Genomic DNA, 15,198 nt, shown 5'->3' with positions numbered 1-15,198 from the left:
ACAACATCTGCAGCTACTTCTCCACTAAAGTCTTAAACCCCTCAAAGTCATTCATGAGGATTGGAATCAACTTCTTCCAAACTCCTGTTAATGTTGATATTTTGATCTCCTCCCATGAATCACAGATGTTCTTAATGGCATCTAGAATGGTGAATCGTCTTCAGAAGGTTTTCAATTTCCTTTGCCCAGATCCATCACGGGAATCACTATCTATGGCAGCAATAGCCTTAGGAAATGTATTTCTTAAATAATAAGATTGAAAGTCAAAATTACTCCTTGATCTATGGGCTGAAGAATGGATGTTATGTTAGCAGGCATGAAAACAACATGAATCTCCTTGTACATCTCCATCAGAGCTCTTGGGTGACCAGGTACATTGTCAATGTACAGTAATATTTTGAAAGGAATTATTTTTTTTCAGAGCAGTAGATCTCAACAGTAGGCTTAAAATATTCAGTAAACCATGTTGTAGACAGATGTGCTGTTGTCCAGCCATTTATTGATCATAGGCAGAGAAGACTTAGCATAATTCTTAAGGGCCCTAGGATTTTTGGAATGGTAAATGAGCATTGGTTTTAACTTAAAGTCACTAGCTACATTAGCCCCTAACAAGGACTGAGCCTGTCCTTTCAAGCTTTGAAGGCAGGCATTGACTTCTCTCTAGGTATGAAAGTCCTAGATGGCATCTTTTTCCAGTACAAGGCTATTTAGTCTACACGGAAAATCTGTTGTTTAGTGTAGCCCCCTCATCAATTGTCTTAGCCAGATCTTCTGGATAACTTGCTGCAGCTTCTACATCAGCACTTGCCCTTCACCTTGTACTTTTATGTTGTGGAGACGGCTTTTTTCTTTAAACCTCATGAACCAACATCTGCTAGCTTCAAGCTTTTCTTCTGCAGCTTCCTCACCTCTCTCAGCCTTCATAGAATAAAAGAGAGTTAGGGACTTGCTCTGGACTAGACTTTGGTTTAAGGGAATGTTGTGGCTGATTTGATCTTCTACCCAGACCACTAAAACTTTCTCCCTATCAGCAATAAGGCTGTTTGACTTTCTTATCATTCGTGTGTTCACTGGAGTAGCACTTTTAATTTCCTTCAAGAACTTTCCCTTTGCATTCACAACTTAGCTAACTGTTTGGCACAAGACACCTAGCTTTTGGCTTGTCTCGGCTTTCAACATGCCTTCCTCACTAAGCTTAATGATTTCTAGTTTTTGATTTAAAGTGAGAGATGTGCAACTCTTCCTTTCATTCGAACACTTAGCGGCAATTATAGGGTTATTAATTGGCCTAATTTCAATATTGTCATGTCTCAGGGAATAAGGAGGCCTGAGGAGAGCTAGAGAGACTGAGAATGACCAGTTGGTGGAGCAGTCAGAACACACATGACGTGTATCAATTAAGTTTACCATCTTATAAGGACGTGGTTTGTGGCACCCCAAAACAATTACAATAGTAACATCAAAGATCACTACTCACAGATCACCTTAACAGATATGATAGTAATGAAAGTGTTTGAAATATTGCAAGGATTACCAAAATGTAACACAGAGACACGAAGTGTGCACATGCTGTTGGAAAAACAGCCCCAATAGACTTGCTAGGTGCAGCGTTGCCACAAACCTTCAGTTTGTAAAAAACACAATATCTGTGAAGCGTAATAAAATGCCTGTACAGTCTTTTCTGTGATACACCTCCAGTTCTCACAGGCAGGAGCGATGTCAAGATCCCAGTGCCTCCTGTGCCCAGCACAGGCACAAGTGAGCAGTGCATGCCTGTGAATGAATGATTGCCCAAGAAAGGACTTATTGGAATTTATTTATAATCACTAGGCAGTAAAGGAACCACCCCTATTATTGATAGACAAAGTGTCCTTAGGATATGAAGCATGTATGTGCAGGGGAGGCATACACTACATACTCAAACCCACAGGTTTCCAGTGGCCAAAATGAAGATAAGCCAATGAGAGTGTCATAGGTTGGGTTCCCCAAGAATCAGACCCTGAGACAGAGATTGGCATGCAAGAGATGTATTAGGGGGATTTTCTGGGATCAATACCTATGGAAGGTAATGGAAAAGGAAGACGAGGAGGAAGAGTGAGCAGAAGTTGAGTTGTGATGCAGTCCCAGAATCGACCTCAGCCAACCACGAGGGAAGCTCTGAAGCTGCGATTACTTCTGTACCCCTGCATCAATCAACTATGGGATGTGGGCTGCCTGTGGGGTGGCCCGGACTGCCCTGGGAATGGGAATGACCTTGGGTGAGGCAGCTCTCTGCCACTCAGGGAGTAAGCCATTCATCCCAGGGGTACCTGGGTAGCACATCACAGCATCAGATATTTTCTTTCCAACCACATTTCAGTAGGTCACCCCTCTTTGTCAGCGAAGAATCCCTCACCTTCTGTCTTTTACCATCTTGACAAAGTTCAAATGCGTTTACAGAGTAGAAGCCTTTAGAATCACAGACAAACCTTTCTAAGCCTCAAAGCATCACTAACACCAGGTTGGAGGGATCCTTAAATTTTAAGTATAAACATCTTTCTGCATGTTTGCAGGGGGAACACTCATTTGTATTTTCCCTGATCAAGGTGATGGAGCCTCTGACTTATGGATTTGCTGTTTGGTATTCATGGCTGATGTGTTTAGACTCTGCTTCAATAGAGTAACACAATAAAGCATCCGTTTAGTTGCAATCCCTAACCAAATCTACCTGTACACATGATTATCTAGCCCAGTGCATTTTTATCTCACCATGACAGCCATCATTAATTTTATGCATTTATAATTGTAACATGCAAGTATAAACACAACCTCCATAAGCCTAAAACCAATGTGAAACTGTACAAACTAGGTGATCTGAAACCCTTACCATTGCCATATCCCACAAAAATGAAAATGGGTATTAACTAACTTCTAGAGAATGAAATATGGTAATACAACTCAATGAGAGATAAAACAAAATTGAGGGGGAGGTATCAATGAATGAATGGAGGAATGAATGAAAGATGAATGCAAGAACAAAGTTATACCCCGTATTGTGGGCATGGTGTGTGGGAGCTGGGGAGACCCATCTAAGTGGGAGAACAACAATGCTCCCTTTTTCAAGATATTGGGGTTTTCTAGGTACAGAAGGGGGACAGGCATGCCAGGAGGAAGCCACTGCAGGTACCAAGGTGAAAATCTGAGAATGGGACAGTAACATCACGATGATGTGAGATGTCAGGAGGCGAGTTGTTCTCCAAGCCAGCACGCACAGTGAGAATCTAAGAGCCTTATCAAAAATGCAGATTTCAGGCTACTCATTTAAAAAGACTGGGCAGATCTGGTGATAGGGCCCAGGAATCAGACTTTTCACACAGTTCCTCCCTATGGCTGAAAAGCCAGTTGCCATCGTGTCGACTCTGACTCATGGCAACCTCATGTGTGTGGGAGTAAAACTGTGCTACACAGGGTTTCCAATGGCTGATTTTTTTTGAAAGTAGATTGCCAGGCCTTTCTTCTGAAGCACCTCTAGGTGGACTTGAGTCTCCAACCCTTTGCTTAGCAGTTGAGCACATTAACTATTCCCACTATTTAGGGATTCCATCTTTGTCTTGCCTTCATGAGAATGCCTTAGATTTTCACCTGTCAACATGTTTGCTGTCAGCTTTTGGTTATCGATATTTATCATCTTAACATGGTTTTCTTCTATTTTTTCTTCATTTTTATTCAAAGTGGCTGATGAATTATATAAAATGGATTTTGAGTACCTCTTGATATAACCATGTGTTTAGTCTTTAAATGTATTAAGACAACAATATCTGACTTGCAATAGCTGACGATGTGCAAAGGTGTGTGCACCTGGAGAAAGGAGACAGTCTTTTACCTTTACTGAGAACCTACTATGTGCTAGGCATTTCACAGACATCATCTCATTGAATCCTTAGAAGCAAGGAGTGCATTTTTATCACCATTTTACAAATCAGGAAACTAAGACTCAGAGAAAGTGTCTTATCTGAGGTCTCATAGATACAAAAAAACAAGAGCAAACGTTTCCTTAAAGCTATAGAAGCAAGGAGGGTATAGGGTCTGGGGTTATCTAAAAATTGATGCTATTTATCTTTGTAAGAGCAGAGTATCTCCCTGTTGACTTTAGCTGTTATATCAGGGCCTTGTAATTTCACCTTGTTTTTTCATTTGTTCCACATACATTTACTAGGGCTCACAGCGTGTTAGGAGCACTGTGGGGAATAACTACAGTGAACAAGAAACATCCTTAAGACACATTGGGTCCTGCTCACAATACAAGCTAATGCAATGGGAGTTCAGAGAAGGGAGCCATCCTTGCAGGTGGAGACAATCAAGGAGGACTTCTCAGAGGAGGCAGCATTTGATCTGCACCTTGAAGAATAATGTAGGATTTGAACATGATGAAACAGGGAAGGATAAAGCAAAAGCCCAGCAATATTATGGAGTGTCTGTCAAGAGGGACCAGCCCTGGTTGCTGTTTTGCACCTCTGTGACAGCTGCCCAAAGCATTCGCCCAGGTTAAGTAAAGTAGTTAAGTGCTCTATTCTCAGCCAGAAGAGTTGGTAAATGTCTTAGAGCTTTTTCAAGAACAACTATACTAGAACATCTCTGTTCAAAGCAATTACTGTGCCCATCACACACCTTGAGGTAAATTAACCTGTGAACACATGCCAACTCCTAATATCCTTTTAAAAAGCAGACAGTGAAGATGTTGGGTGTTGCTTTACTATAAAAAAAATTAGAAAGGAAAAAAACATTCCAGAGAAGCATTTCGTTCAGCTCAGAGCAAGAGGAATAAGAGCTACTACTTATAGAATGGAAGCCCTGGTGGCGTAGTGGTTAAGTGCTACGGCTGCTAACCAAAAGGTCAGCAGTTCGAATCCACTAGGCGCTCCTTGGAAACTCTATGGGGCAGTTCTACTCTGTCCTATAGGGTCGCTATGTCAGAATCGACTCGACAGCAGTGGGTATTTATAGAACACCTACTGTGTGCTGTTCAGTCTACATACTGTTGTTGTTATTAGATCAGTTTTAACTCACAGCAACCCCATGTGACAGAGTAGAACTGCCCCACAGAGTTTTCTGGTAGTCATCCCTTTGTGGGAGCAGATTGTCGGGTCTTTCTCCCACAGAGCCACTGGGTGGGTTCGAACTGCCAACCCTTCTTGTTAGTAGCCGAGCACTTAGCCGTTGTACCACCATTTTCTCATTACCCCTCATGACAATGCTGAGAAGTGGCTGTTGTTATCACCATTTTGCAGATAAAGAAACTGAGGTTCAGAGTGTTTTCGTGGTTGTTCAAAGTCAGAACAATCTGACAGAAGAATTGTGATCTAGGCCTGACACTAACACCCACATTATTCTCTTTTTTTTTTTTATGTACCAGAGAGAGGATGGAGGGCCTCATCTCCAACTCTTCTGCATCCCTGTATCCCTAGGTCCTTCTATCTGTACCTCTACCTTCACTGGGCTGTTCTTTATCCTGGACATTACCACTCGTCTGGCCAGCCCTTGCTCTGGCCCCTTAGCTACCTCTGACTCACCTCAGCATGTTACCTGTGCACAACACTACCTGTGTGACCAGAAGTGGGCATACCACATGGCCAATCCTCAGAACAGCAAAGACCACATTGCCCCAAGGGGCTCCAGGACAGCTACCATCGCTTGTCGCAAATAAGACACCAATGTCATTACACAGAACTCAAACTCTCCAAGCAGACAGACTGGCATTTGAGTCCTGGCCCTTCCATAGCCTGAATAAGGGCTACCCAAGCACACAGCATAGGCAGCAACCTCTCCATCCTCTGAAGGAAAGGGTTTGATGAGAAGGAAAGGTAGGGCTTGGGGATCAGATGCTCCTGGGTTCAAACCCTAGCCCTCTATCTCCTGGCTGTGGAAGGTAGACAAGTCCTCAAACATCAGATCCAAACAACTGATTAAGATCAACACAATGACACATATCTGGCTTGTTGTAGCATTAAATGAGATTGGCACATGGTACGTACTACCAGTAGCACTTGCCGGGGAGATGATTCCAACTCATGGAGACCCTTTGTGTGTCAGAGTAGAACTGTGCTCCGGAGGGTTTTTAATGGCTGGTTTTCAGAAGTGGATTGCCAGGCCTTTCTTCCAAGGTGACTGAGTGGACTTGAACTGCCCAACTTCAACACAGCTGAGCTTTAACAAACTTTAAGGCAGCTGAGTGCATCAACCATGTGCACCACCCAGGGTCTTCACATAGTAGGTACCAAATGGTAATTCCTTTCAACTTCCATCTCCTTGCTGTGGGTGAGCAGGTACAAGGTGTACCTCACTCACCTTTGTTCCCCAACACCAAGCACAGGGCACAGCATGTAGTAGTTGCTCAATAAAGCAGGATGAACCTTGAGCCCCATTCTCTCCCAATTTTCAGATATCAAAAGTCTAGAGCAAGGGTAGGCAAACTGTGGCCTACGAGACAAACATAGTCTATCACCTGATTTTTTTTAAATAAAGTTTTATTGGAACATAACCACATTCGTTTATGTATTGCCTTTGGCTGCTTCCATGTAAAAGCAGCAGAGCAACAGAGTTGTTGCCTATGGCCTGTGAAGTAAAAAAATCTTTACTATCTAGCTCTTAACGAGCCCTGATAGCACAGCAGTTAAGCACTTGGCTGCTAACTGAAAGGTCAGAGGTTCGAACCCACAGCCACGCTGCAGTAGAAAGATGTCTGCTTCTATGAAGATTACAGCCTGGGAAACCCTTTGGGGGAGTTCTACTCAGTCCTATAAGGTCACTATGAGTCAGAATCCATTCGACGACAATGGGTTATAGGTTTATCTGGATCTTTACAGATATCCTGGTTTTGTGTATGGGACCTTTCAAGCGGGGATAGTCCATGAGGGCTTCTTTGTTTTGGGGAAAAAAAGGGAACAATTCTTTTGTTCCTCTCACATTGACACCTTATATCTCCTTTTTCTGATTTATTTGTTTTTTTCTCCGTCACTCTTACCACTAGGTAACATACTACTTACTTTTCTTGTAAGTCCTGTTTACTTCCTATCTCCCTAACACAACAGCTCCATGGGGGCAGGGGTTTGTATGTGTTGCACTGACCCTGCTATCCCCAGACCCTTGACCAGTGGTTGGCCTATAGTGGGCCCTCCATAAATATTTGTTAAATGAATAAACAGGGATTTCACTGAAAAAATTGTTCAGCCAAAGTGTGTTAGAGTTTTTCTCTTTCATAAAAACTTGGGGGGCTTTTGGAGGGACCAGGTGGCTCAAGGAGGGTATGATCTTTCTTACGTTATGGATGATGCAACTGAGACTTGGATTGAGTCAGTGTTTCTCAAACTTCAATGTGTGCACAGATCACCTGGGGATCTTGTTAAAATGCAGGTTCTGATTTAGGAGGTCTGGATGGGGTCTGAGATGCTGCCTTTCTTATCCAGATCCCAGGGGAAGCTAATGCTGCTGGTCCATGGACCACACTTTGAGTAGTGAGGGTTTAAGGCACCCACTCAGGGTCTATACCTAGCACTTGGATGAGTGGAGCTTTGAACCTGGAGACCTAGGAGGCAATCATTTCCTTTTTGTTCCTTCCCTTTGTCTCCATGTCCCTCTCTTAATCCTGTGGTCTCACAAGGCCTGTCTCTTCTCTTCTCCTAGGCTGCCCCCTGCCCCTAACACTTTGCCTCCAGACCTTCCCATCCATAGTCACCTCCACCTCCAGCTTCTTCAGCATATTCTTTCTCCACAGCCTTGTCCACTTTACCTATCCATGTGCCCAGGACTTCCTGACCCTTCAAGTGGCCATTCTCATGTTTCTCCACTGTTCTAGGGCCAACTGATTAAAAAGGGGTGCTCTTCCTCATGGCCACCATGCAGGCTGGCTTCCTCCCCTCGCCCCTCTGACCTGCACAGGTGACCTCTGATGACTAAATGCCAGGGCCTTGCCCATACCTTCCACCTCCTTCCCTCTGCAACATCTGCAGCAAAACGATTTCTTCTTCTGCAAAGGCCTCCTCCCCTTGGCTCTTAGAGTTCTCTTCCTCCCTCTCTGTCAGCTTTGCCAGTTCCTCTTCTCCTCTCAGTTCAGAACCATTGTTAGTTTGGGACCTCAGTCCCCAGCCCTCTGTTCTCCTTCTACTCCTTGCTAAGGTCTGATTTCATCCACCCCACACTCTCACCTGCCGTCTCTCCAAGGAGGGCTCCAAACACCCACTCCCTCTCAAGCTCTACCTCTGCATCTCCAAGTTCTCATGGGACACTTTTTCTTGGGAGTGTTGGGCGCTCTCAGCCCAACATAGTCAGCTATTTGCATCTTCTTTGCTCCAAACTATTTCTCCCCCTAGATGTCTCTGTTCCCAAGATAATCCATTTTTCCACACATCCTCTGCTAGGTGGCTTTTCAGAGAATGAATTAGCTTTTCTGAGCTCATTTCCTCCCCATTTAATAGGGATAAGGGTACTGACCAGGCTGTTAAGAGAATTCAGTGAGCGAATATACATACAAAGCACTTGGAATGTGGTGGTAGTCGCCCCTCCTACTTTCCTGCAGAATGATGCCACACATCATATCTTTTCAGTCGCCTTAACTCCAGGAGATGGTTCCTACCCTACCACAGGTGCTTGATGGAGCTTGCAGGCTGTAGGGATGGTGCTCAAGAGAATATCTAACTACCTAAATCTTCTCCATAGAAGACAGACTATCACAGAGAATTATTCTACGATGATATACAAAATATGACACTCCGGGGTAACTTGAGGCTTGGTGCATACAAAATAAGGAACATTATTATGGAATCCCTGTGTCCCATCCAGAAGCTTCTGCATCCCACTGCAGCCATTAGTTTCACTCTCTGGGAAGTCTGGGAGTCTGTGACCTAGAACTCCAAGTTTGCACCAATAGAAAGGCCTTTGTTTACCATGGCACCTTGAACTACAAGTATTTGCATATTCTGTCTCCTACACTCGGCACTGTTCACCCTGGATTTCTCCGGTGCCCAGCACAGTGAATGGTACAAAGTAAGTCTCCAAACACTGTCTTGTGAACACTGGGTAACACATTAGGGGCAGAGGTGCCAGAGGGTACAATGGGTCATTGCACCACACACTTTAGCCCCTTGGGGGTTCCGTTTACTTCATGGTAAGTATCATGATCAGTAATTACCTTATTCACTTGTTCAGTTGATTATTACGTAGCTGTACCATTTAAATATAAGCTTCAACAGGGCCCAGGCTATGACGGCTGGGTTTCTGCACTATCTCCAGGGCCTGGCATAATGCTGGGCACAGAGAAGGTATTCAGTTAACATTTGATAAGTGAAAGAATGAAGGCTGTTTAGTCCTGGTTTGTGACGTTGGATCAGAATGGTTCTAGAGCTTTGCTGTGACTGCAGCAGCCATGCAAGGATTAGCACCTGTAATCAGGAGGCAGGAATAGGGACTTGAAGTAGCCCACAGAAACGACTGTGCCCTGGGATCATGGCCTCTCCACTTCTGTTTTCCATTCTGTGGTCTCCGGATGCTGCTACAAAGGCTGTCGAGTCTCTAATGCTCCAGGCATCTCCTTTGGGACAAACGTCTTTCCCCATTGTCAAGACTGTTTCATGATCATTATCGCCTGGGTAAAGTGGGCCCAACAGACACTCTCCCCATTTTACAGGTGAGGAAGCTGACTTTCTGGCAGGTGGCCTTCCCATAAGATTTGTGGGGTGTGGGGAAAGAGTACAATGGATGAGCATGGACTGTGACCTGCCTCCTTTCTCTCCCATCCCCAGTTCCATACTCTATAGAGGCCCAGCATACAGGCACAGCACAGCCTGCCCTCCAGTCCAAGCTCTCTCCACACCACACTGCAAACAGCTGACCCTCAGCTGCACCTTGGGCTTGTTACTGTTTGAGCAGGACCTTCCAAAGTCCTGGATACCCAGAACGTGGTCTAGAAGGGAGACCCCATCCTCTTGGCTCCATAGACTCCTTGTCTTGTGGTGTGGAGTGTGCAGCCAGAGGAGCATCAAAGTGGTGCACTGGTTGCTCGAGGCTAAAAGCGGTGCTCTAGAAGGTTAAATCATTTGCTGAAGGCTGTGTAGTGTGTAGGCAGCAGAGCCAGGACTCTAGCTGAGGTTCCCTTCCTTCAAGGTCTTGTTCCTGCCTGTCTATAACATGCCCACACCCACTGTAGAACAATGATGCCATAAGATTCTCTGGCAGACCAGAGAGCTCCCAGGGGCCACCACTACTGCCCTAACCCCTTATGATTTCTGAAAGGGGAAAGGAAATAAAACTGACATTTCATAAGTGCCAACTTTGTGGCAAACACTTTGCAATCCCTCTTCAAAGTAATTCTAGGAGTTAGGCACTCTTACTCTCTTTCTAGAGTTAAGAGAAATGAAGTTCAAAGAGTTTCGAATATTTGCTCAAGGCTGCATAAGTGCTACGTGCTAGAGATGGGACTTCAATTTTGGGCTGGATGACCCCTAAAGCTCATTCTCTTTCTATCATAACAACAACACACCATATTTCTCACATCTCCATGCCTTTGCAGAAGCTGTTCCCTCTGCTCAGATTTCTTATTTCTCTAGTACTTGGTCAAGCCATCTCTAAATACATGGATAACCATCCCCTGCCCCATTAAAATGTTACTCAGCTAGATGCTCCGATACTGCATTGTACATAGTTACCTCTCAGCCAATATTTCAATTACTTGATTTTATGCTAGTGTCTCAGACAGGCTTGAGTACCATAAGTGCTGGGCTCAGAGTTCTAATAATCTTTCCATCCACAGTGTCTGGAATATAATGGACATGTTCAATGCATGTTTGTCAAATGAATGAATGAACAAATGAAGTAAGTTCTCTGATATTTCCAGCATTGGTGGTGGGAATCCATAACATAAGGGTGGTGGTACCAGAATCTTCTCTGCTCATTGCTTGGACCTATAGACCTTTGGACCCAAGCACAGAACAGAAGGGATGGGACACCCTTTTGCTGATTCCATCTTCACCTGTGAAGGCTTCAGAAGATAAGCACTGTCAGGAAGGCCTCTCTTACAAGGCTGGGTTCTCCAAGGGGTGGAGGAGACATGCAGTGGTGGGCACTACACTTTATAGGAACTGGTGTTCTGAGTTTTAATCCTATTCTCGTGCTAACCGGGTATGTGATGAGTTCACTGGATCTTAATTTCCAAACACGAAAAATCTGCATTAGGACTATGGGACTAAAATTCAGTGGCTTTCTTTTTATCACCAAGGTTCTATTTCTATTGAGTTTTTGTACTTTAACCTCATGTTTTGAAAATATCTGGTTTATTTAGTAAGTGAGAAAAATTGATAGGCAATCAGTCATCTGTAATCTCCAACATGATGCACTGATAGCACGAGATAACTAATGTTAAATAACAAACGGAGACAATTCCAGCCCAAAGCAAAGAACTTGGATGTTTCTGTCACCTGTGAAGCTGGTTCTAGATAAAGTCACAATTTTCTGTAGACTTTCTGAAATAGTAAAAACAGCCAATGAATTCCTTTCTAACCTTTGAGCCCCAGGGCTACCAGTTGCCCAAGTAGACACAAATGGACCCAGAAGCTGCTAAGATCTGTGATTCTGTTGTATTATGCAAGTCCTGCAGGAGAATGAGAGTCATGTCTTGCTGGAATTGGGAGATTCTTAACCAGAAGATTACACCACAAAGGTGAAACAGACCAAGATGGCGGGACTACAACAGATAGGAACGATGAAAGTGCATTTTCAAATGAAAAACATCTACACAAAATAAAAACTTTTGGGCTACAGATGACTTAGACAGAAGTGGATATGAGAAACCAACAGACACTTGGTTGGTGCAGGAAATGCATGCTACAGGTTCCCTTACAGGGCACAAAGCAAAGTTAACCCCGGCTCGATACTTACAAGTAATAGGAGTAGGAATAAGCATTTCTTCTATATATTGATGGGCAGTCAGATGAAGGAAATGTCCAAAATGGGGGGGAAAAAGAAAAGACAAACAAACAAGAATTAGATTTATGTGAAATCTTGATTCTTAGAAATGCACATAGTATTTCAGCACCCTTCCTTTGGGGGGTGGAGATGTCCCTGAGTGGCACAAATGGTCAAGCGCTCAACTACTAACAGAAAGATTGGCAGTTCAAACCCACTCAGAGGGGCCTTGGAAGACACATCTGGCAATCTGCTTCCAAAAGGTCACAGCTTTGAAAACCCTATGAAGCAGTTCTACTTTGCACAAATAGGGTTGCTATGAGTCGGAATGGACACAAGGGTAACTGACAACAACAACAAGCTCAAGGAGATATCAGTTTCTCCGCTAATCATCTTCACTGAGAACCAGACATGTTCAGTAATAAAAGAAGTAAGAGAGATGGGGAAACGCACTACTGCACAGAGGTAGCCAAGTCTCATGTTGACTGTTTTGTTTGAAAGCTCTTCCTTATGGTCAGCTAAAACTATCTTCCTTGTAATTGCAACTTTTTGGTCATGGATCAGCTTTCTGAGTCCTCCTACAGCTAGTCTATCACTTTTCCACATGACAGTGCTCCTATTATATAAGGAAAATCATAATGACTCTTTGTCTTCTCTATTTCTGGCCAAATCCTATCACTATCTATTTTAGTAAGGTCTTACCAAGAGTAAAGAAATTGTGTAGCCAGCTTCCAAGATGTCCCCTCTCGCTAATGATTCTTCCCTCTCCCAGTATTCATGCCTATGTGTAGTTCCCTCCTCCATCTGGCCCCTGTGTGTCCAATAGGATATAGTAGGAGTTAAGTTCTGGAACTTTCCAGGACAGTTCAAAAAGAACCCTTGCAGTTTGGTCCAGGCCTCCTAGAACTCCCTCTCTTGGAACCCTAAGCCTCCACGTAAGAAGTCCAACTATCCCGAGCCTGCTATGCTGGAGAGGCCACGTGGAGAGGCCCCATGAAGAGGGCCTGAGAAGACATGAAGAAAAAGAGATTCCCAGCCAGCCCCAGCCTCTGAGATATCCCAGCCAAGACTTCTGACATCATGGAACAGAGACAAGTCATTCCTATCAATTCCTGCCCAAAGTGCAGATTTATATAAATAAATAATTGCCATTTTTTCAAACCACTAAATTTTGGGGGAATTTCTTACATAGCTGTAGACCACAAGAACAAAATTTAAATGTCATCGTGAAAGAGCATTGCCCTGAGAGGCAGGAGTACCAAGATGTGGAAGTACCAACCTTCATTTTGAACAAACTTTAACTAGAATAAACTCTCCGTGCCTCTTTTCCTCATCTGTTCCTTTGGTGGGTTGAACTAGATCTGTAGTTTTCAAGCTGTGTTCCCAGGAACCAAAAGATTCTGCAGCACAGCCTCTTTGCAATGGCGGCAGGGAGGTGGGGGAGGCAAGTGGGTAGGGCTGCTGGTCCCCTACTAACTACCATAGCCAGAGTTTCTCCATTTTTATCTATTTTATAAATTGGTGTTTCAATTTAAGATTTCACTTGAAAAAGAGTTCCACAGTCCAAAAGGAAGCTTAAAAAATCACTGCCTTCAATCTCTTTTAATGTCCCTTCTAGCTCTTGGGTTTTGAGCAATAAAAAAAAAAAAAAAAACTCAGATAAGTCCATGATATTCCGTTTGTTATAACTTCTCTTACTTTGTTGGGATATAAATAAGAATGCTTTTATTTCACATCAGACTGAGCTATACTGACAATAAATGATACATTTGTGGATTGAGAAAAATTGCTGAATAATTTAGGTTCCCAAATATCCATTTGAATAGGCAAGAATAGTTTCCTTCCCTCTTGAGTTATTTGGTTAATTGCAATCATTATCCAGTTTGCTTGGCACAGGAAGATGCAGTTTTTATACCCACAGAGGTGGAAATATGTCCTCAAAGCCCCATATTTCCCCCTCTTAAGTAGGAAGTGACCAAAACCCCCACCAAAACCAAAACCAAATCCACTGTCGCCGAGTCGATTCCAATTCATAGCGACCCTATAGGACAGAGTAGAACTGCCCCATAGAGTTTCCAAGGAGCACCTGGCAGATTCGAACTGCCGACCTCTTGGTTAGCAGCCTTAGCAGTTAACCACTATGCTACCAGGGTTTCCCCAAAGCCCCCAAGACCGGGACATTTCTAGGACTTTCCTCATTTATTAGTACAGCCCAATCCTAAAGCCTCAGATGGAAAGTGGCTCTGAGAGACAAGAAGCCTTGGAATAAAAGAAGATCCGTGCGCCCTTGGGAAACTGATCTTAGAAAACTGAGACATATTGCAAGAAGTGCTGGCCACCCAGACAACTATTCAATAGCCTGGACTGAATGAACAGTGGTTCTAGATGATGAAAGAGGGCAAGGAACCTGGGACTGGTAGATGGATATTGAAAGAGCCCACAGGAAGTCATCAAAACCCCTTCACCAGCCATATAAGTTGGCACTGAAAGGAGATTGCTCCTCTTCTTCAATGCTGGCCCTGTGGTCCGGTGCTTAGAAATGTGATTCCTCAGGAGCAGAAGGCTCAGGATCCATCTGATAAAGACTTATAGGCACCTGTGCTCAGAATATTGTCAAGAATACTGGGCTGAGAATCAAGATACCCCGGTTCTGATCCTAGATCTTCTACTTGCTCACTATGACACTGGGCAAGTTGGTCCATCCCTTTGGACTTGTTTCCTGATCCATGCACCAAGGTGGATGGCATAGATGACTTCCAACTCAGATAGTTTTGAAGAGTGGCAATATGATGAGTCTTAGCATCCCAGCATCACTGCTTACTAACTGCATGTCCTTAGGCAAGTCACTAAACATCTCTGGCTCTCAGTTTCTCCATCTTGAGGTTGGGGACAATAATTGTCTCTTTCCAAGAGTCATTGTGGGCATTAATATTAGATTATATTACTCTAAGTTATGTATAAATTATATATCGTTTATAATATGTACATTATTTTATGTAAATTACATTAACCTAATGTTAACATTAGATCCCGTTAATTTAAACACTTGGAATATAGTAGGGCTCAGTTTTTTTCAGTAAGGAGTGGTTTACATACCTATCTCATCCACAGATATAAGCTTTGCTGCTTCTCACCCTGGGTCACTAGGAACAAAGTGTTCACCTCTTTAGGAATATTAAAAATAGTAAAATAATAATAATAAAATCCTTATGTAGCACTTACTATGTGTCAGCATTGTCCTTAGTTCTTAGCATACTTTAACTCATG

The 15,198-nt window shown here is 43.5% G+C and overlaps 1 protein-coding gene across 3 annotated transcripts in view; it reads right to left on the bottom strand.

The window, feature by feature from the left end:
* PTPRT (protein tyrosine phosphatase receptor type T) overlaps window positions 1-15,198 on the bottom strand; it is a 1,296,550-nt gene that overhangs the window by 168,523 nt on the left and 1,112,829 nt on the right. For all 3 annotated transcript variants that reach the window (XM_049868705.1, XM_049868707.1, XM_049868708.1), the window contains one exon: window positions 11,905-11,934. In XM_049868705.1, coding sequence (XP_049724662.1) covers window positions 11,905-11,934 — 30 coding nt within the window. The remainder of the gene's footprint in view (window positions 1-11,904; window positions 11,935-15,198) is intronic.

The sequence above is a fragment of the Elephas maximus genome, chromosome 25, assembly GCF_024166365.1.
Source record: "Elephas maximus indicus isolate mEleMax1 chromosome 25, mEleMax1 primary haplotype, whole genome shotgun sequence".
In the NCBI taxonomy this organism is placed as follows: Eukaryota; Metazoa; Chordata; class Mammalia; order Proboscidea; family Elephantidae; genus Elephas; species Elephas maximus.
Note: the sequence above shows the minus strand (reverse complement) of the source record. Positions and strands in the feature narration are given on the sequence as shown.